At 29.1% G+C, this 25,694-nt stretch overlaps 6 protein-coding genes across 9 annotated transcripts; 4 read left to right on the top strand and 2 right to left on the bottom strand.

The window, feature by feature from the left end:
* Positions 1-368: 368 nt before the first annotated feature.
* LOC122516689 (U5 small nuclear ribonucleoprotein 40 kDa protein) lies at positions 369-2,597 on the top strand. Its single transcript, XM_043634696.1, has 6 exons — positions 369-649; positions 751-880; positions 1,239-1,552; positions 1,643-1,915; positions 1,992-2,157; positions 2,240-2,597. The coding sequence occupies exons 1-6, from the start codon at positions 536-538 to the stop codon at positions 2,290-2,292; spliced, it is 1,050 nt and encodes a 349-aa protein (XP_043490631.1). The 5' UTR covers positions 369-535; the 3' UTR covers positions 2,293-2,597.
* Positions 2,598-3,016: 419 nt separating this feature from the next.
* LOC122516688 (Krueppel-like factor 7) lies at positions 3,017-5,736 on the top strand. The gene is made up of 3 exons (XM_043634695.1): positions 3,017-3,748; positions 4,214-4,477; positions 4,593-5,736. Exons 1-3 carry the CDS (start codon positions 3,695-3,697, stop codon positions 5,478-5,480), a joined length of 1,206 nt encoding a protein of 401 aa, XP_043490630.1. The 5' UTR covers positions 3,017-3,694; the 3' UTR covers positions 5,481-5,736.
* Positions 5,737-8,431: 2,695 nt separating this feature from the next.
* On the bottom strand, positions 8,432-12,692 carry LOC122516683 (trifunctional enzyme subunit alpha, mitochondrial). The gene is made up of 11 exons (XM_043634689.1): positions 12,306-12,692; positions 12,029-12,138; positions 11,569-11,841; positions 11,213-11,463; positions 10,720-11,103; positions 10,477-10,647; positions 10,191-10,413; positions 9,907-10,116; positions 9,610-9,805; positions 9,330-9,532; positions 8,432-9,238 (listed from the first exon to the last, which is right to left on the bottom strand). The coding sequence occupies exons 1-11, from the start codon at positions 12,373-12,375 to the stop codon at positions 9,038-9,040; spliced, it is 2,292 nt and encodes a 763-aa protein (XP_043490624.1). The 5' UTR covers positions 12,376-12,692; the 3' UTR covers positions 8,432-9,037.
* An 85-nt stretch (positions 12,693-12,777) lies between these two features.
* LOC122516685 (metallophosphoesterase 1) lies at positions 12,778-15,750 on the top strand. Of its 2 annotated transcripts, none has more exons than XM_043634691.1 (9): positions 12,778-13,484; positions 13,583-13,728; positions 13,855-13,925; positions 14,436-14,576; positions 14,676-14,843; positions 14,927-15,015; positions 15,108-15,230; positions 15,296-15,436; positions 15,504-15,750. In XM_043634691.1, exons 1-9 carry the CDS (start codon positions 13,371-13,373, stop codon positions 15,669-15,671), a joined length of 1,161 nt encoding a protein of 386 aa, XP_043490626.1. In that variant the 5' UTR covers positions 12,778-13,370; the 3' UTR covers positions 15,672-15,750. The 2 variants fall into 2 exon arrangements, with proteins under 2 accessions (XP_043490626.1, XP_043490627.1); XM_043634692.1 differs by having other exon boundaries at positions 13,396-13,484; positions 13,602-13,728.
* A 912-nt stretch (positions 15,751-16,662) lies between these two features.
* Positions 16,663-19,910, bottom strand: LOC122516684 (transmembrane 9 superfamily member 4). Its single transcript, XM_043634690.1, has 10 exons — positions 19,725-19,910; positions 19,049-19,299; positions 18,822-18,968; positions 18,583-18,738; positions 18,217-18,491; positions 17,897-18,115; positions 17,648-17,805; positions 17,265-17,524; positions 16,994-17,177; positions 16,663-16,911 (listed from the first exon to the last, which is right to left on the bottom strand). Exons 1-10 carry the CDS (start codon positions 19,725-19,727, stop codon positions 16,678-16,680), a joined length of 1,887 nt encoding a protein of 628 aa, XP_043490625.1. The 5' UTR covers positions 19,728-19,910; the 3' UTR covers positions 16,663-16,677.
* A 640-nt stretch (positions 19,911-20,550) lies between these two features.
* Positions 20,551-24,029, top strand: LOC122516682 (neuroguidin-A). Of its 3 annotated transcripts, none has more exons than XM_043634685.1 (4): positions 20,551-20,671; positions 21,398-21,935; positions 22,024-22,374; positions 22,455-24,029. In XM_043634685.1, the coding sequence occupies exons 1-4, from the start codon at positions 20,663-20,665 to the stop codon at positions 22,478-22,480; spliced, it is 924 nt and encodes a 307-aa protein (XP_043490620.1). In that variant the 5' UTR covers positions 20,551-20,662; the 3' UTR covers positions 22,481-24,029. The 3 variants fall into 3 exon arrangements, with proteins under 3 accessions (XP_043490620.1, XP_043490622.1, XP_043490623.1); XM_043634687.1 differs by lacking the exon at positions 20,551-20,671 and adding an exon at positions 20,840-21,107; XM_043634688.1 differs by lacking the exon at positions 20,551-20,671 and adding an exon at positions 20,840-21,135.
* Positions 24,030-25,694: the final 1,665 nt, after the last annotated feature.

Genomic DNA, 25,694 nt, shown 5'->3' with positions numbered 1-25,694 from the left:
ACGTATATAACATACCGTGCAAATCTTTTATTTAAAATTAATTGGCGTACAAATATTTTCTACATTCACCATATATAACAGAAAATGTTCTGTTCTAAAGAAATGCGCCACGAAGTGTCTTGGATAAAATTGTATTTTATTCAACTCTCCTTTACTGCATACTCTCTACTATACGATTCCTGCTCAACTGATACTAAACTTTCTTTGCATTGCACTTACCTAAGGATAAAGTTTTTAAGCACGTTGCCGACAGTCGTAAATCAATTATCTTACATAGTGACGTCGGTAAATGATGTTTGACAATCGTTGCGCCATTAAAAGTGTGAGTTTCTAGCAGTAGATGGCGCGCCAATTGTCTAACGCCATCTATCGACATAACTATGCAAAATAATCGACGCACAACTATTGGCAGTGTTTTACAGACTTTAGCCTTAAATAACGCAAAAGAAGTTAAGAGGACGCTAATTGAGGTTGTAACAGAAGTTTTAACAAAACTAACGTAATTAATCATCAAAAGGACGCATAAAAAATCAAAATGCCTATTTTGGATAAACGAAAAGGAGACGATATCTTAGCGTTAGTTCCCGCTTCAAAAAGAACAAAAAATGAAGTCGTCTTTAGCAGTAGAGAAAAAGCAGTTGTACAGAGTGTAAGTTCAGTTTTAGCATCTAATATTTTAATGTTTTCTTAGTTGATTTACTTAAACATTCGTTTAATATCTAATTATATACCTTGTTATGCAATTTTAAGGGCCCACCACGAACATCATCATTAATGGCTCCTATCATGCTCCTGGAAGGACATCAAGGTGATATATTTTCCCTTGAATTTCATCCAGAGGGCCAGTATCTTGCATCGACTGGATTTGATCGTCAAATCTGTAAATATACCAAATTACACATTACATAAATATCTACAAATTATAACCTTATTATACCTAAATTAACTCTTTGCACTCCAACTGCCAGAATTGCTGACAATATTGTAATTTTGTTATCATAATAACAAAAACAAATTTAAATGACACCTTTACTTTAATAAGTTTCATACAAACACTCTATATTTATTGTTTTTGTTGTGTATAAATATTATGATGTATTTATTAACTTAATACTTCAATTTTAGTTTAAAATTATCTAGAAATGAATTTTTAAAATATGCATATATGAAGTTATATATTTTAATGAACATACTACTTACTTTTCTCTTTTTTACATACTTTTCTCTTCGTTGTACAGTTATTTGGAATGTTTATGGAGAATGCGAAAACATCTCAATAATGACTGGTCATAGTGGAGCTGTAATGGAATTGCATTTTAGTCCTGATGGAAGCAATTTGTATACGGCTAGTACCGATATGACTTTAGGTTTATGGGATATAGTGGTAGGCACAAGAATAAAAAAATTAAAAGGACATACTTCTTTTGTCAATTCTGTGGCTGGAGCTAGAAGAGGACCTACACAGTTGTGCTCAGGTAGCGATGATAGCACAATACGTGTTTGGGATCCAAGAAAAAGAGGACAGTGTTATACATTAAACAATACATATCAGGTTTGTTTATTAGAACCTATTTAGTATTATTTAACACGTTGAATGCCACATCAATCATTATTTGTAAAACTTGTTTTGTATTGTGTATAGGTAACTTCAGTCACATTTAATGACACTGCAGAACAAGTAATAAGCGGTGGTATTGACAATGATATCAAAGTATGGGATTTAAGAAAAAATGCAATTCTTTATAAATTAAAAGGACATTCCGAGACTATTACTGGCTTAAGTCTTAGCCCTGATGGTTCATATATTTTATCAAATGCTATGGATAATACATTGAGAATATGGGATGTAAGACCTTTTGCTCCATACGAACGTTGCGTGAAAATTCTATCTGGTCATCAACATAATTTTGAGAAGGTATAACATTGAAAGTATAAATAGTATGTAGTTAATAGAATATTAAAATTTGCTTAATTACAATATTGATTTATAGAATCTTCAGAGATGTGCATGGTCTCCAGATGGTAGTAAAGTATCAGCTGGTTCATCAGACAGATTTCAATACATTTGGGATACGACTAGTCGTAGAATATTATATAAATTACCTGGACATAATGGTTCTGTTAATGATGTTGATTTTCATCCAAAGGAGCCAATAGGTAATATACTGTTCGACCGTAACTTTCAAATACAAGTTTAACGATAAATAGGATCATGTAAAAAAATTATTATATATTTCAGTGTGCTCTGGGTCAAGTGACAAACAGATATACATAGGAGAAATCGAAACATAATCAATATATTATAAATTATATCTTTGTATATACAAACAAATATTTCGATTAATCTTTTGTTGAAGAAAATAAACATAGAAAAGTGATCGTTGTGTATAATATATTACTGGTTCGTCAGTCGATAAACTAGTTCTCTTATTTATCATCGACGCATACATTTTGATCGATTGAAAGTGGTTTGGAGAGAGAGAGAGAGATGTTGTATTGGTAAACATAGTTCTTTACTTTAAGTTGATAAAGTATTTACTACAGTTATATCTTTATAACTTACTAATAAAATAAATATAGTAATGCTTCTAAAAATAGCTGATACGTGTATATTATAATCTGTATAAACTGTATTTCCATCTATTTGGAATATATTAATCAGGGAAAAAACCATTTCTCTAAAAAAAATCGTTGTTTGTTAATATTTGTGAAAAAGATAAAAGTAAATTTTACAAATATTAATCGTACATTTCCAAGAATTATTACTTTTCAGATATTATCAGATTAAACTGAAATCTCGTACAAATAAAATCATATTTGCGTGTAAGTACAGAAACTTTTGCGATATGAACGGTTCTACTCTTATCAGAATTTGAGATCGAAACAGCTACAACTCTATTTAACACTCTCTTCTTGCACAATAAGATAAATAAAAAAGCATTCAATAGATAGAATAATATAATGATTTTTTGATAAATAAATTAGAAAGAAAGAAAATAAACTTATTGTTAGTTCTCAAAATCAGAATAAAAGTAAATCTATGTATATAAAATAAATAAGTAGAATGTGAGAGAGGAAAGAATTGGTGCCGTCGACAATTTGGAGGCTCGCCGTGGATCTCGTTTGCTGCACAACAAGATGAGAAGAAACGTAAATACAAGAAAATCAAAGCAAAAGAAAGAGAGGGAACGTGTGGGTGTGTGCAAGTGCGTGAGTGAATTTATATGAACAAATAAGAGGGAGGAGTAGGAAGAGGGTCGAAGTTACAGGACGCTTGAAGTGTTGTGGCATTCGGGGCGCGTTGTGACGACATGACGTATCGAACGTGCGCGCACGCAGTGTGACGTCATGATCACGGCCTCAGTCAGGTCGCGAACACGTGAACAACATGCCTGTGATCACGCGTTGAACGACTGATCTAGTCCTACAGGATTGGTTGAGTACGGCGAGCCCCTCCATATTATTGGCTAACAAACTACACGGCCACATGATCAGACGCAACTAACTGGGCGCACGTCGGGACTGCCGACCTGAGAAAGCTTCATTACTCTACCAGACGTCCGTTAGATCGAGTTTGTACTTCAATTTGCACGACGTAAGCCCACTGCGTTTCCGTAAATGAGAAAACATTGGTGCGTTCAAGAAAAAACTTAGCGTGAATTTTGAACTTCATTATAATTTAAACAACGATAAAATGGACGCGAATCAAACTCTACTATCACCACCAGCTTCGCCCCAGTTTAAGCATGTAAGTCCAAGCAAAATTAAATGTACCGCGTATAATCTATCAACCGACACCCGCGAAATATGAACGTGTTGTTTCCGCGATACATTTTCGGTGCTGCGTAATAATACAAATTTTCATTACTACGATGTCGATTCGTACTAACACGAATTTCATTAATTTATATTTATTTCTTCTCCTTGATATTTTTATTAACTTCTATGTATTTCGATAGAACTTTATATTTCTATGCTGCGTCTGCTTATCTCTTTTTCAAACTTGAATTTTCCGCTACTAACCCTGCTATACAAAAAAAAAAAACTTAAGATATCCGGAAATTTCTTTCTTTTTACTATACAGAAAGAACTGGAGTACAAAATACAAATACAAATTTTGTTTATCATTTTTCTCTTCGTCGATAAAAAGAAGAACATTTTCTCGAAATAACTCATGAAAAATGATAACTGATATTCCTATTTATTCTTACAGATCGAGCCACTACAGTCGTCATTCAGTGTCGCAGCTTTGTTAGGAGACAAGCTATTGCAAAAGACGACGATGACCGCAAAGGCGGAGGTGGCGAAGGCGGCAGAGCAGGAGGCGGTTATGACGGTGGCAACCGAAGCGAATGGGACAAAGCGCAATCATGAAAATCCACAACCAAATTTGCCTCTTACTCCTCAGCCTTCCGATTCGGAGGAAGACGAGCCTCCACGGAAACGACGTTACGTTGAACAATGCGAATTAGCTAAGGTAAATAAATATAAATAAATACACCAATATTATCTTTTGACTTCCAAACGTTCATTTAAACTTTGAATATACACAAAGAAATGATTTTCTCTAAAATAAACTTGTATTCTTACAGTTACTCCTTTATGGAACACCACCGCCCAGTCCCGAGGCAACTCGAGTATCAGTCATAATGCGCGCCAATCGTGACGGAACTTGTAGTCCAGCCAGTATACCTACGAAACTGACTGATTCGTGTCCGTCCGAATGGGTACCGAGTACAAGACAGCGTACTGTTGAAAGCAACAGTAAGAGCTCGGACGTGCGTTCGAGCGGTAGCTTGGAAGAGAACGTCTTGAAAAGTCTCAAGTTTAAAATGAGCTTAAAAAAAGAAGAGATTATTGTGAATAGTAAGAATACAGATCGTGAAATCGGTCAAGCCAAATTGCAACCACTTGCACCCAAACCAGCACCGATTGTGGTAACCAGAATTTTAGGATCATCATTGGTTCTACCACAGACTCCATTATTGTTGGTCACAGCGAGCACACCAGGCCGGATTAATACCGTAGGAACAAAAGGAAACGTTCAATGTAATGAGTCAGCAGCGCGAAGACGTGTCTATGAATGTGAACATCCCGGATGCGGAAAAAATTATTTTAAGTCTTCTCATTTGAAGGCGCACACGCGTACGCATACCGGAGAACGACCCTTTCCCTGTCCATACGAAGACTGCAACAGACGTTTCTCGCGCAGCGATGAACTCTCCAGGCACAAAAGAACTCATACAGGAGAAAAGAAATTCGCTTGCACGATTTGTCAGAGAAGATTCATGAGGAGCGATCACTTGGCCAAACACGTGAAACGTCATACCAGAGAAAGGACTTCCTCCTCGTCTTCCAATAGCAATGGTAGTAATCAAATGCAAACGGCATCTGGTGTTAGGCTCAGTATCTTGCCTGTTATCGCGCCAAGGATAACGCCACCGACTCATCAAATTTTACCACCACAACTTGCAGCTTGATCGCAGCAAGATTGATATTTTATCGAAATACATTTTTCAATGAAAAGAATCAAGGGGAAAAAGGAAGACCGGAAATTCGTTTCCTTCTTGTCCCACTGATAGAAGCTGTTTGCAGGTAACAATAACCTTTTGGATATCTTCTTAATTCTAATTCGACATTGAAAATTCTTGTCGGATAATCTTCCTGCGACGCTTCTAAAAATCTTTCCTTTATGAAGAAATTATAATATGAGAAGAGATGTACTTAATGACAAAAGTATGAAAAAGATAAATAGAGAAAGGAGGGGTAGGAAGGATTAAACCAAGTACCTAAGTGTGTCTGTGATCTGTGATCGTTCGTCTTTGACTGATCGTGAAATAAAGAGTATTTATTTAAAGGAGACAAACGATTTAAACAATTCATATAAGTAACGGATATGTTAACGAGCTATGCTAATATTACAATTTTGTTAACGATTTTCGAATGAGATCGTCGGTAGACATTAGAGTTATATAGATTATATATTATCGTTCAAGGAGAAGGTGAAAATATTATTTCCCTTGCAACAACATAAGACTTCTTTAATGTACAGATAAAGAATTTTTATATATAAATGGAAATGAATTAAATAACTTCTATACTTTCATAAATCAATGTTGTTGACATCTTTCTTTTCATTCCACTTTATCCTATTTCTTCCCACTCAATAGATTATTATCTTCTTTCATATTTTTTGATAAAAATGTTAAAACGATATTTTATTTTATTAAAAATTGTTTTAAACTTTCTAGACAATCCAATATCTTCACAATTCCAGTATCAAAAAATAACAAAAGAAAAACCCATAAGACCCCCTCACCATATATTTACATTGCATATAACAAATATCTAATATGTTATATATCGTGAATAGGAAATATGCTCAGTATATTTATGGCATTCAGCGATAATTCATGAAAAAATTTACCGTAGAAAGATGACTTTCTTTTATTTTGTATCGATCACGAAAAGTTTCCATCACGCATTATGTGAACGGTCGACGATTTTAATGCGTGTGAATGGTTAGGTATTTTCCAAGATATCGGGCACAGTCAATTAGTATCCATATGGATTTAATTCAAAATGTACTCCGAAAAATGACCAAATTAGATAAATACAAAATTATATAATCATTCTCTTTTACGACTCGATACCTTGAGAAATGTAAATATATTACACGTATGAAACAAGTTTCAAATGAATTTAATATTTCAAATAGAAACTTTCTCTTTCTATATACGTATATACACACATTTTTTATAAAATTTTTGTTTTTTTGTTGTTTTTGTATGTCTACATGTGTATTTATTTTTTATTTTATTATTAAAAATAAACTCTTTATTATAAATATGAACAAATATAAAAGTATCGTTATCATACTGTAAACTCATGATAAGTTGTTGCGTATATATTTGTGCATATTAATAAATAACGCTGATAAAATCGTTCGATAATATTACATAATATGTAATATTAGTTAAATTTAATTGTAGATATTCGGAATAACAGTATATTATTAATAGCATTTAATCGCAAATATAAACATAAGGTAGTACGAAAGTCAACGTTTTTTCATTGATACGTGATCACAGCTATTCCCGCTATAGTTCCTTAATCACTTGTGTCTCCAGACTTTAAACAATGTCAATAGAATGTTATCATACGATGGTGTGATAACAAGTATGAATACGTGCTAAATCTATTGATCATATCGTATTTTCATAAATCACATCGCTTCACGTCAGATTTTTGTAGAAATTTCTAAAAGTATTTTCTTCATATTTCAATGCTTTCATACTTTAGAATTTTTATTAAACGACAAAGAATCATAGTTATTATATTTTGTTATTGTCTTTCAAAGCTAATTAATTGTATATACCTGTAAATTATATACTCTGTCATTAATAATTACTCTTATCTTTTTATAAAAGCTTGGAGAGCAACATAACGATAAAATAGAATCGATAAATTCTAGACTTCGGAATCTTTGATAGTAGTTAAATCTATATTTTATTCTTAATTTTCTTTAGTTTATTAGAATAGGGTAGTGATTTACCGGTCCAACGAGAGAAATCTTATCAAAGGTATCTCGTGAAATCTCCTGCTTTCTTGCATCAGCCAAGGACTTGGTCTCTTTTAACGTCATATATATTATAAACAGATAGAAAACTTGTAGATGATGCAAAATATCTTACCTATTACCTGTACATATATATTTTTTTTCTTTTTTTTTTTATGTTAAGATATTTTTTTATAATTGTTAATTGTAACGAAGAAGAATCTATGTAAGCAGTAAACAAATGTTGTTCGTGGAATTACCAGATTTTTTATGTGTCTGGGGAAACACATACGAAAGTTAACATAATCACTTGACGAAGGTATTGAAATTGAATATCACATTATATTCTGTTATATATATATATATATATATAAAAATTAGCATCTAAAATTGTAACATTTATGCAAAGAATAAATAAAAAAAAGAAAACAATTGGCTCTTTTATAATATAAATAAACTTTCGTCTTTAACAACATGTACTTAATTATGCATGAAAAGGAAAGTGCAATACTCTTCTGATGTTGCATCAAATTATATTTCCGTCTTTACCTATGTATATTTATATATAGCAAATAAAAAATATACACAAAACAGGTTTATTGATATTGCTACTTATGCGATTAAGAATTGATTCGCATTTGCACAAGCATAGAATATTTATAAGATACTGGTAATGAATGCATTCAATAATCACATTCTTAAATGGTTATATAATAAAATAATAACATTATCTTTCATAATGTATTTATTTTCGACGTATACATGTGTATACATTTTATCAAATTTCTACAAAAATAAGCTTATTATACATTATGGTATATATATACATATAGATATAACAATATATACAGGGTGGTAAAAAAAAGAGTTCAATATTTGAAGGGCTTGTAGTATTCACCGAGAGGAGTAAAAAATGTCTTATTAACATAGGTCCTGAAATTATCCCTTTCGATATAAGTTAACTTTTATTATTTAAGAGCATTCGATATTATAATGTCTACGAAATAATATTTGTTAATATATTAATAATTTTTGCTTATTTTCATAATAAAGTTATCTTGACAACCTTAAATTAAAATATTTCTAAGCAAATTCTTCTGTGTACATTTAATATGTTGCTTAAAAACTTGCTTATGTTATTAAGCACTCATAAATAATAAAAGTTAATTTACATCGAAAGGGTTGATTTTAGGATCCATGTTAATTAAACATTTTTTACTTCTATTGATAAGAACTATGAGTTCTTAAAATATCAGACCCTTTTATTACCATTCTGTATATGATTATATAGAAAATTATAAAAGATCTTATAAACTATATAACAGTATAAATTGCATTGTTTTAAAATCAGACAGCAACTATAATGTTAAAACATATTGAAAATCTCATAGTTTACCATAGTATAATGCTTATTTATAAAATAAATGCTCGTATACTCTTCATTTTAAATAAATGTTAAAAGTACTGGACATTTTTCTGTTATTTATAAAATTTTTTCGTTGAATCAGATGCCATATCGTATAACATTTGGCACGGTTTAAAAGCAAGGCCATAGTGACTTTGAAATTCTTCCATAATTTTCACCAATCTGTGTGCCCCATATGAATCTACCCATCTGAAAGGTCCTCCAGTAAACGGTGGAAAACCTAATCCAAAGACAGCTCCAACATCACCTTCCAACTAGAAATGATTAAAATTATGCGTTACTGTACGTGTATATTATATGTACTGTAAAACAAGTGATATCTCATACATGATTAAAATTACTTACAGGATTTGCTAAGATATTCTCCTCTAAGCAAAGTACCGCTTCGTTGACAAATCTAGACACCATTCTCATTTGACGATCTTCAGAGGAAGTACTTCCTTTCGGTTGAATTGCATATTTTTTTAAAATATTTAATGCTTCCAAATTAACGTCTTTATTCTTTGTATTCTTTTCATATATGAATATACCTTTGCCCGATTTGCGGCCTAGTTATAAAAGGATAAGGATTTAATAAGTTAATACATTAGCAATAAGGTATCAATAAACAAATATAAGTAATTACCAAGAAAGCCAGCCTTGACCATATCTGACATAATATTCTGATTTCCTCCTGAAAAACGTTCACCCAAAGCTTTTCCTAAATCTACACTAATATGTGCTCCAACGTCGATACCAACTTCATCAGATAAAGTTGCTGCTCCTACAGGAAATCCAAATGATTTGGTTAAGTTGTCCAAAACTACGGGATCAACACCTTCCTATATCCAAATATTATATTATTTACACTAATATTATTAATAATTAATATACATTTTAATGTAATTTTAATGTAATTAATCAAATAATAACATTTCTTTACCTGCATCAATCTAATCGCTTCTGAAATCATGGCAGAGAGTATTCTTGTGGTATAAAATCCAGGCCCATCTCCAACTGTGATAACAGTTTTGCCTTGTTTTAAACCAACTTGTACAGCTGTTTTTATAGTTTCATCTGCTGTATCCTTATGAGTAATTATTTCCAATAACTGCATCTTGTCTACTGGTGAGAAGTAATGCATACCAATCACCTAAACATCATGAATGTACTGTTAAATATTGAATAAATAAGCATTTAAATATTTTATAATAATAATAAGTGTACTTTTTCTGGACGACTACTTCCAGCAGCAATTTTTGCTATAGGAATCGCAGATGTATTTGTTGCAATAATACAATATTCTGGAGCATGTGCCTCAATTTCTTTGATGACTTTATGTTTAATAGCAATATCTTCAAATACTGCTTCAATGACTAGATCTGTATTTTTGAATAAATCATACTGTAACGTAGGCTCAAGATTAGCCAAATATTTATCTTTTTGAATTCTGAAATATATAAGTTATATTTTGAAATTCTTATTATGAAATATTATTTATATTTGTACATACTTGGAAAAACGTTTTCTTTTTACAGCATTATCTAAACCTTTCTGAATTTGACCCACTCCACGGAATAATCCAGCTTCATTAGTATCTTTCAAAACAACATGATATCCTTTGTCAATACTTACTTGTGCAATACCTGCACCCATTAAACCAGCACCAATAATGGATATCTTTCTGTACATATATAATAAACATTATTTTCATAAATATGAAATTCATAGATTGATTTATAAAATAAAGACGTACTTGACAGCATTCTTTGGTACTCCAAAACGATTTCTTTTGCAAGCTGTCTGCCCAAAAAAGAGACTTGTAAGACCTTTACACTGTGGGGTAATTGCTAATTGACCAAAAGCTTTAGCTTCTGCCTCAAAACCTGCAACTGGTCCTTTATCTAAACCCGTACGAACTACTTCTAAAATTTTTAAAGGGGCAGGATAAAGTCCTCCTGTCATTTTCATAACTTGTGCTTTTGCCCTGCTAAATATTTGATTTTTTACAAATTCAAAAGTTAGGGCATAATTTAGAACTTTATTTTGTATCGTCTTTGGATTACGATCAACTTTCAAATTTCCATTTGCTATATCTTTAGCAGTTCTTATAGCAATTTCTTCCAAATAGTGTAAAGTACTGTATTAAAGAAAATATAGTAATTCATATTATATGTTAAGTTTATATCGTGTGTATTAAAAAATATGTGCATATATCTTTTATGACTTTCAGATCATTTTCAACATACTTTTCTTCTGGTGATGCTACACCTGGACCAAGACTGTTAACCAATATGTCAACTAATCCTATTGATTTAGCTTTCTTTGCTTTAAGAGTTTTGCCAGTAAGAACCATATCAAGCACATTTGGAATTGAAGTAAGTTTAGGTAACCGTTGTGTACCTCCCGCACCCGGAAGAAGGCCAACCATTACTTCTGGTAAACCTAGACCAGTTTTGGTATCATTAACAGCAATTCGATAGTGACATGCTAATGCAACCTATATGCAAACAAAAAATAAATAAACACAATAACAATTTAAAACAAATGTTTACAAAATCAATATTTTTTTCTATTTATTAAAAAAAAACTACTTAAAATATACCTCTAAACCACCACCAAGACAACCTCCTTGAATAGCTGCTACAATAGGCTTTTTACTTTCTGCTATATTATTTAAAATTTGTTGACCAGTCTTTGCAATATTATAACCATCTTCTTCAGTTTGGCACTTTTGTAACATAGTCAAATCTGCACCTGCAATAAAATTGCCTGGTTTTCCGCTTATTAAGACAGCAGATTTGACAGCTGTGTTGTTTCTTATACCGTCCAGAACATCAATTATTTCTTCCATTACTTCTGAATTTAATGTGTTCACCTATAAAAGATTACTAAATTATTAATACATTTAAGATTAAGAAATTATAATACTAATTTAATCTTCATTAAAATTGATCATATTCTAAATAATTATAGTATTCACAGTTATATTGTAGATATACCTTTAATATTTTACATAAATATTTAAATAAATTCTAAAAAAATTATAAAATATAATATTGTACCTTACTTCCTGGAGAATCTAAAGTAATAACCGCTACATCATCAACAACTTTACATTTGAAATGCTTTTTGCCTGTTATACTTGTAACTGTCCTCAATGGTTGTACTATTGCTAGAAAAGTAATAAATATATATCAAATTTAATTTATGAAAATACAGAGATACATATATAGAAATAAGTAGAAACAAATTTATGCAACAATACTGGCAACTATTATTTATTTATTCATTTGTTAAGTCAAAGTACGAACAAAAAGAGAATCCAATTTTCATAATTACCCGATTTTGTTAAATACATTTTTTTATGTGAAAAACGCATAAGTGCTCCAAATATTCTACAACTTGCCATTTTATTCGAGTTTTATATACTAGACTGAATAATTTAACTATTATTATTCACATTCATAAAAAAAAGACACTAGAAAGCAACAGCCCTGAGTACAAAGTACGAAACAATTCAAGCCTATAGAAAAGTAAAACCTACACGTAATCTTGAAAAATGGTACAACCGATAAAGAAATATTTGCTTTCTAAATCTACAAAGATAACCGACCGAGAAGTAATAACATATACAATTAAAGATACTGCTCAAGGTATTTCGAAATTGGTCGATAATTGAAATACCATTCTTATCCTTTGGGCTAGTTGTACCAATTAAGTGTGTTCAATTTTCGGATATAGCGCTTATAAACCACGTAGTATTCGAGAACAAGTATAGTCAGAATTTTATATAGTATATGCTTTAAAATAAAGAGAACTGACTAAAATTAGACTAACCAAATTTAGCACAAGCGTTTAAATTTGTATATAAACTATAAGTGAATAAAAAAATTGTTTAAATTTGTGTAGAGTTTTGAATGCTAATGTTAGCTTGTGCTGTTGGGTTTCTTAAATAATAAATGAATTAAACTTAATATATATTTGAGCCAGTCATTTGTCAAATCGGTTAACTCCACCGAACAAAAAGCAGAGAAAATTGATAAAGTAGTTTACATTATCGTACTATTTAATATTAAAATATAAAGATTATGTGTTTTCATTTAATGGTGTTAGGCTGAATTATTAGGGAAATTGATTTGACATGTAAAAATGAAGTATTAATGTAATTCTTTAATAATAAAATTTTAAAAAATTCAGAAAGTAGAGTTAATCGATTTGGTCCGTGAATGGCTTACTTATCAATAATACCATTGCATTAATCAACAACAAACTTGAATTTAATTGACTCTACCCCTACTATCGCTCACACGTAAATTTCTGAAAACTTGGATACGCAGAAAGTTAAATTATTAAATAAATTATTCAAGTTTATATAAAACCTTTTTATACATAACTTAATAAAACATGTATATACCAAGAAAACGTTTCTATAATAATTACTTATTTATATTTACGTTAATTTCTGCTTCTGTGTTGTTTTTTTGTGAATATCTCATATATTACATAGTACTTACACAGGTTAGTAAAACCATTTTACATGACAATTTTAGTTGCTATATATATTGCAATGAAATTAATTTAATTAAAAAATTACTTAAGTAATTTTTATAAATTAGTGTAATTGGCCATCTTTAGACCCACGTAAGGCTGTTTCATCTGTTGATTCGTCAAAGTTTAATGAAAATCCTGTACGAGCTATGTTCATTTCTGATACTCATTTACTTGGTCCTAAAAAAGGCCACTGGTTTGATAAGTTGAGAAGGTATAAATAAATATATTTATTATCATAATTTAATTTAAACAATGTTTAAAAAATATTTGATTAGTATTTGATATTACAAATGATTACAAATTCATTTGATTCAATATAAGTGAACAATATTTTCAGAGAATGGCAAATGTATAGAGCATTTCAAACAGCTGTAGCAATTCATAAACCAAATATAATTTTTATTTTAGGTATGTAAAATTATATACTAGTATCAATAATCAAGTTCTCTATATCATTTATAGGCCAAAGAGATTAACTCCACTTTCATCATCTTTTTAAATTTTAATCTCAAAACACTTAATTAATGTTTAACTTTTTATGTTTAAAATTAATTTCCTTAATAATAGAGTAAATGACCTAGTCTTGTTAAAAAAACTAGTTTCCATATTATCACTATAATTAAGTAATGATGGACACGATTAGTATTTGGTTGGGTGAACACTTCAGAACACTGCATACTGTTGACTTCAGAAGAACTTCAGTGGAAAAATGGATTGTATTGAGGTGTTACAGAGAAGTTTTTCAAATGAGCTTAACACCACTAAATAACAAAATTTTGTATGACTGTTGAGCAGTAAATGATATAACAATGTACGTAATTTTATTAATTTTCTTTACTTTTTGTTTTATGGAGTTAATCATTTTGGCAAATGTCGAATTGGCTCATATTTTTTTTTTATTATTATTAAATATTATAGGTGATATATTTGATGAAGGTGATTGGTCTAACGATAAGGAATTTGATAATTATGTATCAAGATTTCACTCACTGTTTTCCGTACCAGATGGTGTTCGCCTTTATACAATGGCTGGAAATCATGACATAGGATTTCATTATGGTATTTTTAATATAATCACATTTTCTGTTAATTATTTAAAATAATTATTTCTTATGCATATATTAGTATCTTGGCTCAAGTAAACAAAAATTTATTTAGCCATAACACCTTATACAAATCAAAGATTTATAAATAAAATGAAAGCACCCAGTGTTAGAAGAATCAGTAGTAATGGTAATCATTTCATCTTGATCAATAGTATGGCATTAGAAGGAGATGGTTGTTTTTTATGCAAGTCTACAGAAATTGCAATAGATAAAATTGCTGGTAAATTGTTATAAAATATATATAAAATTATATATAATATTTTAATTATTAGTAAATTTGTAAAACAAATACTTCTTTTTCAGAACAATTACAATGTGCAAAAGGAATAGATAATAATTGCACTAAAAGCAAAGATAAATTATCCATGTATAGTCGTCCTATCCTTCTTCAGGTTTATATTATTTATATGTTTGTCAAGATATAAATAAAATTAATATCCATATAAAATTTAAAAAGAAATATATTTTATTCTGTTTATTACAGCATTATCCATTGTACCGTGTATCTGATGAAATGTGTAATGAACCTGATGAAGCACCACGTGAACTAAAAAGCTTACAATTTCGTGAACGGTGGGAGTGTTTATCAAAGGAAGCATCTAAACAAGTAAATAAATTATTCTAAATTTTATTCGTTTTATTTTGAAGTATATAAAATAGATAAATTTAAAGCTTTTAGATATTTTAAATCCAAGACTGGTTGTTGATGGTCACACTCACTACGGTTGCAGAAGAATACATAAAGATGATATCTTGGAATTTACAATCCCTTCTTTTAGCTGGAGAAATATCAATAATCCATCTTTCTTATTAGTAAGCTTTTTAATTTATTTTTAAATGTATGATATCTCTGCAAGAGTTATATAAAGTTTTGTTTTAGGGTGTATTTACTCCAAATAATTTTTCTGTATCAAAGTGTTACATGCCGGTAGAATCTACTGTGATTTTAATATATATCATAATTATAGTAGGTATTTTCGTATATTTAACTATAAAATATATTCCTAAAATAATATTAATTGTATTTTTGAAGATGAAATCACGGTAATAATCTGATCTCACATGTATTCCCACATATGTATATTCTCATTATTTGCATATTTTTAGTAAAATACAAATAGAGGTAATTTTATCTATACATTGTTTAATAAGATATGAATATCACTAATAGTATTAAAAAGACATTATACATGAATACATGTCATGAGCAGATATGTTATTTACATTATTTATATCATAATACAAAACATTATTTTAGTAATAACATACTAGTATGTTTTTTTTTACATATTGTAAATATCGAATATACATTATTAAATGTATAAAGTCACATTTATAAAATGTAACAACTATATTGTGAATAAAAATGTATATAATTGTAATAAAGAAGATCATTATACAAATTACATTAATGTAAAATAATAATTGAAATTGTTTGCTATGCCAATATTAAAAATATACACAGCGTTTATAAAATTACTATTAAAAAAACATTATATTTACCCAATTTACATTATAATAAATAATAACTAATTCATTTTTTTTAATCTTCATAATTTAAGATGGACAAATAATAATCTATCTGTTTGCATTCAAAGTACTTCTACCATATTAAAAAACAAGGACTAAAAGGTATAATAATTATCAACAATTCAGATTCAACGGAAACATACAATCTATAATAATTTTGTGATGCATGAAAAAATTTGTTCATTTCTACACTGAAAATAATATTATGGATTCATATACATACAATGCACGTTATTTAAACTATTTGTAATTTTTTATAATTTATTACTAGTATTTTGTATTATGTATGTAAATATTATGTTATATGTATGATTACGTCTGTATACATACATACGTACATAATATGTATTTTTAGATTTTATTAAAACTCTTATTTTGTTTAATAATTTAACAAATACACACACTGCTTTCATCTTAATCTCACAATTAAAAAATATTCTAACACTCACCATAAACTAATAGATAAGGTTACATTCGCACATCATTCACTGAGTTCATTTATGACAATATATTTTATGACTAGTTTATTTAACTGCTGCATATATTTTGCGAATGAAAGCATATGCAGCAAAGAAGCCAATTGTACCAGTTAACAACCAAAATGTAAGCACCATTAATGCTGTATATGCAAAATACATCAGCGTTGGAACCAATTCTGTTATTTCTAATTTGGTCATAAAGTAAAAAATTGAATATGCTAACATATATACAGCTGATCCACCACTAACTATAAAACTTCTCCACCACCATCTGTAATCCTGTAATTAAATAAATATTATGATTTATTATTGATTAAAAATATAAATATAAATAGTACTAAATATGTTACATAATACATACTTCTGCACATAGTTGCAAATACACCATAACTACAGATATTTGAGAGCAAGAAATGACAAGAATACAAAATACTAAAAATAAAAATCCAAAAAGATAATAAAATTGATTTTCCCATAGTGCTGTCAAAATAAAAAATAATTCTATGAAGACAACACCAAATGGTAATATGCCAGCCATCAATGTACTGAAAAATTAAGGAAAATGTATGAAAATCTTTTATATAAATTAACATCAAATATAGTTTTAATATAAAACATGTTAAAATACTTACCAAAATATTGGATTCATATACCATAACTGATCTGGAATTTGTCTAGGAATTTGGTTTGTTCTAACAGGATGTGTAAACGGATGTTTACGATAACCAAAGAAATATCCAAGATATACTAAGGGAAGTGAAATTCCAAACCATAGGCAAAGCAATGCTAACATAGTGGTAAATGGAACTGCTCCTGAACTGTGTTTTCCCCATATGAAGAAGTTTAGAAAAAAACATGTAGTAAATACTATACCAGGATAAAGTGTTGCTGTCTACAAATTTCAGTTTTATTTTAATATATTATTACAGTAATTTGTCAATAAAATAAATTATATCATATTACTGATTATTTTAAAACTACATTACTAACTTTTTCAAATTTATTATTAACTTACCAATAACGCAGCTTTTCTCCATTCTCGTCCTCGCATAGTTTTATACAAACGTGCAGAAAAATATCCAGCAATTGATCCAGAGAATACAAATAAAAATATAGCACAAGTTCCTAATGCTCCTCTACTTGCTGGTGAAAGCATTCCAAGCATGGCAAAAACTGTAAATAAATAACAATTATTAAGTGTTTATATAAATTCTACAATAAAAATATTCAAATTGAATCTAAAGTAAATATATCTTTATCTTACATATTGTAATAAGTGCCATAAAAAATATTTGAATGCCATTGCCTATTACAGCAGCAAACAAACGTGAATTAGGAGGTGGTCTAAAAACATCTCCATGAACTAATTTCCAACCAGTTTCTTCAATGCTTTCGTCTAAGCCAGCTAGACTATCATTATCACCTGCATTATAACGAGCTATATCTCTTTTAAGAGTCCTTACCATGATCGTAATAAGAATACCTGTGGATAAATTATATGAGCACTATAAACGAATATTATGTTCCAAATTATAAGTTATTAAGTTATTAAATAAAACATTAAACGAAATTAATTTCATTTACCATATAGAAAAAAAACTACAATGAGTGAATTTATAATAGAAAACCAATGAATTTTAACATCATTCATTCCTAGATATGTGTCCCATCTGCTTGCCCAACTCACATCTGATTTTTTCCACTTCACGGAATATAAGAATAGCAGTCTAGTACCTTTAGGATTAATAAATTGAGGGCTTGTTTGAGATGGTAATATACACTTGTTTCCATCATAAGTCAATTTACTTATATCTACTGATCGAGCTTCCACTTCAAATTCTACTACTCTAAATTGATTTCTAAAGAAAAAGGATATAAAATTGATTTAAAAAATGAATTGATTTAGAAGATAAATAATAATTAAAAAAGAACAATATAAAAAATACATACTCTCCATGTTCATGATATCCTAATTTTAATGTCAAATGATTATTAATATAAACTTGATCACCTATAACACCTCCTAATCTATATCCATGATAAACTACTTCCCCATTAGTTCCTTTAACAAATTTCTTGGTAGCAGCTGGCAAATTATCTATTAATCTAAATGTTAAATGTAAAATATGAAGTAATAGATTGGAAATGTATAAATAAACACAATATAAACAATATAAACTTTATCTTACAGATGCACTGAGTAATCGTGCTGAATACGTTCTATTGCACATTGGGATTCTTCATCATTCCATGTCATTGGATTATTTGCTCCATGACATAAAAGCCTACAGTTTATATCTTGTTTCATCATAACTTCATATGGTGTATTTACAATTCTAAAATTAAAAAGAAAAATCATTGTAAAATGAAAATAACATTTTTTGAAAAAAGAAATGACATAATTCTTAAATCTTACCTGTCACCACGTAACACTTCTCCTAAATTTTCAGATTTATAAATTAATGTTCCATTCTTTGGTCTACAAAACTTGAGAGAATAATACTCATATGGTAAATGTGTATGAGTACTTGTCATTTTAACTGCTTTAACATCAATTTTTTGCAATTTCTTAAATTCAACTGGTGCAACACCCGGTACATAAAAGCCATTTGTTTCGATTAAAAAAGATATTATCACAAGAATAGAAACATTCTTTTTTATTCTTCCCTGTTAAAATAAAGAACGATCTATAATATCTTATTTGAATTTAAACGAAGAATTAACGAACATTTACGAATATAATTTATATATATATACATAAACATACACTATATATATATATATATATAAAACGTACAATGTCATGTAGAAAATATAATTTTTCACATGAATATATAATTAATTTTAAATAAGCATCTCTCAGTTCGTTTTGTTTAGAAATACAATAAAATCTATAACAATATTTTATGGATATATAATAAGCATAGAAGTTGTTAAGTTCTAAATATTAAACTAAACTCGTAAATTAAAGATATTATCTTAATCATATATTAAGTTATTCTATATAAATATTTTACTATGAAGATATATATAATATAATTAGATGAGTTGATTATCTAATTAAAAGAAACAATGCACAAAACCTTTCCTACCATTCCTATAACTTTATATTTATCAAAGGTGCGTCACGCCGCGCAACAAACTTGGAACTTGCTGTTAACCACTCACACTATTCACTTTCACGTCAAAAATGATATCTGCTTATACTTGAAGTTCTTCACGAAACATCTGATAAGTAAGGCAACGATGAGAAATGTTTTTGTTAAAAAATCCCTAGAATTTGTTACTTTCCTAACCTTTAGTATATTACAGTGTTGCCAAGTATCAGCAAAAGCGCATTGTACATATATACTAATATTAAAAAAAATTTATAATTTATATAAACGTAGATAAGTATTTCAGAGATCATTCAAAAATTTATCGTCAAAGTTAAACATTAATATAAGAAAATATATAACTACGAAAATAATACAAATCAAAAACATAATCATTTTTTATCATAGGCCTTATTAAGTATTTGTATTTCTGTCAGAATTTTGCTTCAATAGAGCGTATTTCATTTTCCTATTCATGTTACATTTATGTCTGTTAGAATCTTATATGTCCTTTAAAATTAAAACTCTATAAATCATATTTTAATTTGTGCTTTAGGGAAGTTTGTAATAGTTATATGAAAAAAAATTATCTTAATGTATAAATTGAAATTCCCGCATTTTTTTAATACTCTCAGATAAAGGAAGTAGATTCAGAATGAAGACACTTTATTATTTAAGTAGATGATGCATTTTGTTAATTTCTATTTCATAAATTAATATTTTATAATAGCATTACTATGTTCAATAACTACTTATATTTGAGAAAAGAAATATTTATACAATTAAATACACAACAGTTGGTGTTTTGACCAGGCTTTTCTAAGAGAAAAAATATACCCAGGAAAAGTAAAATAACGTCCCACGTGGGGACTCGTTTAATTACAAGTTACGTTGTTTAGATATGCATTTATTCGTTTAATTTTTATTGCAGAACAATGGTACAAGTAAGTGCAAACTTTTGAACAAATTACATTAATGAATTTTTATTTCTTATTCCTAAATGAGTGCATTTTTCTGTCAGTTCTATTGGGAATTCTTTATTATTTTTTTTTTTCACTGTCATCCATTAGTAAATAGGAAAGATGGCAGCAGATTATTGCGCTTTTTTCTCATATATTCGGAAGGCAGACATTTTTATAAAAACCAAGTGTTTACTATAATAATTCATACCGAAAGTCTCGAAACATAGTACACATCATGGTTTTCTGAATGAAATTTTGCGCGGTTTTCATTTTTTAAGTGGGATATAGTGAATATTAAAATAAACATACAGTGAAATTAAATTTCTCAACGTTGATTATTTGTAACATAAAACGTGGTGTGTTATAAATGCGAAAAAGTATTTATTAAAGTGTAAACAAACATATGTGAGATATGAAAGTACGTTTCTTATCATAACAAAATATGTGTACGTATATACATATATATATATATATATATGTATATGTATATTTACGTATGTATATATATATATACTATTTTGCAATATAAATTTCTTTTTACATATACTATTTTGCAGTATAAATTTCTTTTTATTGATGATATTAGAAACATTATTTATAAAGGATTATTTTAAATTTTGTTTTTTTTTTTTAATGTATTTATTTTTATAATATTAATTACATGCCAATTTTTATTTAATTATTGAATAAAATTAATTGTATTTGTAGGCAATTGATGAAATGGAACAGAGGGATCTCCCACAGGCTTTTCGCTTGTTGGGGGAAATGAATGCTAATGTTCTGCAAGTAAACCAACTTGTAGATAATATGTTGGTGCGTGTAAAAAATGGAGAAATCTCAACGGACAAGGGTCTTAGTTTCTTAGAGATGAAGTATCATATGTTACTTTCCTATCTTATTAATTTAACTTACGTAGTCTTAAGAAAATGTTCAGGTGAACGTATTGAAGGTGACCCCTCTATTGATCGCCTTATTGAAATCAGGACAGTCCTAGAAAAAATCCGACCAATAGATAACAAGCTTAAATATCAAATAGATAAACTTGTTAAGACTGCAGTAACTGGTACCACTAACAGTAATGATCCCACTAATTTTAAAGCAGATCCTGATGCAATAATTGCTAAGATTGATAGTTTCGATGAAGAGTCGGATAGTGATCAAGAAGGCGATGAAGATGGTTTTAAATCATCTCAAATCAGAAAATCAAATATCTATGTGCCACCAAAACTTGCCGCTGTTCACTATGGTTTGTATTAAAAACTTAATAATGTAGCACATTTTTCCCATTGCTTCTATTATACCAAATCAATCTCTTATGTGTCACTGCTTTATAGACGGAGATGAAACAGCAGCAGAAAAGATGCGTAAGGCTGGTGAAAGAGCTCGCAGACGTGCAGTCTCTGGTGCAGTGTTAAGGGAATTAAAAGAAGAATACCTAGATGCACCGATAGAAGATGCACAAGGGTTAATTGAAAAACAAGCCAGTTTGGGACGTGAAAATAAGCGAAAGATTGAATATGAAGAAAACTACATGACACGTTTACCTGTTACCAAACAAGAAAAACATAGACGCCGTCAGATGACAACTCTTGGTACTCTTGGTGATGAAATTACTAGTTTCGGAGAGACTTCATCTGTACCATCCAAAACAAGAAAAACTCAGAAAAAAGGAAAAGCTAAAAAAAGTAAAACTCTACTTTTTTATATTTAATTATTAAATATTAGTATCTTTTAACATTGAAATGATATTATTGTCTATTTATAGGTTTTAAAAAAAAACGGCACCACTAAATCAGCTTTATAGTAACTTATAGAGCAGAATTTCATACAACATTAATTATTAAGGTAACGTGCAACAAAATTTACTTAACTTCTTCTTGACAACAGCAGATGCCACTAATACTCGTTTACTAAATAATGCTATAACTCATAACATCTAGTAATGAAAGACTACCATCGATGGTGAAGTGAAATAGCACGATGGTAATTTATTACTGTATAAGACATACTAATGGTCGTGTAATTAATACTTATAGTTAATACTGATTTTAACCTTTAACTGTTGTCTGAAATCAATTTTTATCTGTGGAGTTGAAATATTCCATCAAAAAGAAGAAATAGTATATTGGTATGAAAGGAAACAATTCCAATAATATATGTGGAATACATACGAGCTTAATTTAATAAAACAAAGATTCTCATCATGTATATGGTTAAGAAACTAATGGATTTCGGCTCCAAGATTTAAAATTGTAAGTTAAGCATAAAAGTTGAAAGTAGGCAATGGGTCTGCTTTATTTTGAGATATTCTCCAGCTATAAATAATGGAATCAATAACATAGCAGGAAGAATGATATTGAATTAATTGTTAAAAAAGCGTAAAAATCACAAGACATTCAGTGCAAAGTTATGAAATTCGTGTTTAACATGGAAGAATACTGTTTAGGAACTGCAAAAATTTTGCAACTTCTATGAATAATGATTCATTGTATGATATCGCATGTCTTAGGATTTTCTCGCTGTCTAGTGTAGTAAAGTAGTTACTAGTTTAACTATTAAATGTATGTTTCGTTTGTTTTTCCCCTGGTGAACTGTTGAGGCTATTACATCTTGATGTGAATCATATTTTATGTTAAGTTTCTTTTCGCAATGTATTTATACATTGTAATTGTTATTTTAACTAAAAATTAATTTCATTAAGTGGTTAAACTTATATTAAATATAATATAAGGATAACGTAATGGTGTCAAAATTCAAAATTGATATAGTAAATTTTTGTAGTACTGTTTAAGTTTGCAGTGTTTAGTTTTTAAGGAGGGGGAACATGTTACGTCGAAGTACAAACTAATAAAGGAAGACTTAGAGCGAAAATCACTTCTGCAATAGTGAATAAGACCTGTACAATCAAATCGCGGGATATATTTAACTCTTGCGCTTGAATAGGTTCCATTTTTTAAATATTACTAAATGAGATTACAGGGTGACTTTTTCATGTTAAAGGAGTACTACCTCCTTTAAAATAAAAGAAATGCAATATTGTGTAGATTTCTAACACAGTTCACGCTTGGATATGAGTGTTTGTTGCTCATTCCTGCAGAAGTGGTCCGCATTACCTTTGAGAGTGTTAATTCGCCATATGCTGACCAAGAGCTCAACCATCCATAGATGTTATATTTTTTACAGAAGTGTTCATAGATTGAGCTATCTTGGTAAGGCATGATGTTACATGTGCCTCCTCTTTTCTAATCTGTGAAAATGATTAAAATGTGATAAATTATTCAAGAAATAATATGTAAAAAAAAACTAACAAAATAACACAATTGCTGGGCATTATTTACAAGTGCTAGCAAGCCTAATGTCAGCAGCCTTGTCGTATTTGGTAATGAAGTTGAAATACCGAATAGCGGAAAAATTTTGAGATAATTTGTGTTATATCACTTGCGTGTGAGCATGAATGATTGCAAGTGTATGTATAATGTTGCTCTACATTTTAAGGAATCAAAAGTATAAACGCAATTAGTTTCAAGATTTATCCGTGATTTGGATTTTTCATACTCCATGCATAGACGATAATTTTCTAAGCACCCTTACAACTAAGAGATCTATGAGCCCAGAACAAATTTATAGTTAAACAGTCTGTTTCAATCAATCAACTATTTTCATATCACCACGAATTATATATATTTACGCCGAAAGAAATATTATTTACAATAAAAATATGAACTAGGAGACTTATAGTATATAATAGTATAAACTCAATAAATTTTTTTTAAATAATAGCAATATAATCGTCAATGTTTTGGGCTTGTAGTAAGAGAGTATGGGTGTAAAAAAGATATTCATATGAGACACATATCCGCACATAACATATAGCAGCAAGATAATAGGATTATATTGAATACACTACCTCAAATCAATAGAAATATGGAGTTACAGTAATGAAACTGTAACAGTTTCGTTTGCATAACTATGTCATCTTTTATTGTTTAAATATTTACTGTACTGAGATTTTTTTACTAGAATTCTTTAGATTGTTGTATTGTATTTACAAAAAATATATAAAGTTTATTCTATTTGAAATAGAATTGTTTTCATATGGTTTTGTATCTACATAGTAGATAGATATATGATTGATCAATGTACAGAAAGACATAAGGAATGTAAACGTTACTGTAAACAGTGATTTTAAAGTAGTTCTTCAAATCCAACAATGCTGCCGAATACAAAAGAAACAAGATATCTTTGCAGCAGAGTCAAGATAGGAATAATTTATTGACTACATTCATAGTCTGAGAAAATATAATGTTTCATTTATTGGTAAATTTTCTATTATTTATGTATTATGAAAATTCAACATGTAAGAGAGTTTACCTGTATATTACAAATGGTTATTATGAATGAATTATTATTATGGATTAATACTATCATTACTACTATTACTGCAACTACTATTACTACTATTACTACTTCTACTACTAATAATAATATTATTACTATTATTATCGTTTGATAATAATAGTAATTTATCATCGTCATCGTCATTGTCATTCTCATCATCATCATTCTCATCATCATCATCACCATTACCACTACCACCACCACCATCATCATCATTATCATTATCATCATTATCATTATCATTATCATCATCATCATCATCATTATCATTATCATCATCATCATCATTATAATCATCATCATCATCATCACTAAACCACCACCACTACTACCATTATCATCACTATCACTAAACCACCACCACTATCATCATCATTATTATTCTCATCACCATCACTAAATTATCACCACTACTACCACCACCATCATCATCATCATCATCATTGTCATTGTCATCCCGTTTTCGCCTTGGTCACGATAAAATCAAATCAAGTCATAAATTATCGCCATCGTCAGTGGCATCAATATCATGATTATAATTATTATTACATTTTTATCAATATCAATATCATCATTACCATCGTTTTCATTATTATTATGATTTTCC

Source organism: Polistes fuscatus, unplaced genomic scaffold (genome assembly GCF_010416935.1).
Source record: "Polistes fuscatus isolate 324 unplaced genomic scaffold, CU_Pfus_HIC Scaffold2, whole genome shotgun sequence".
Taxonomy (NCBI): Eukaryota; Metazoa; Arthropoda; class Insecta; order Hymenoptera; family Vespidae; genus Polistes; species Polistes fuscatus.
Note: the sequence above shows the minus strand (reverse complement) of the source record. Positions and strands in the feature narration are given on the sequence as shown.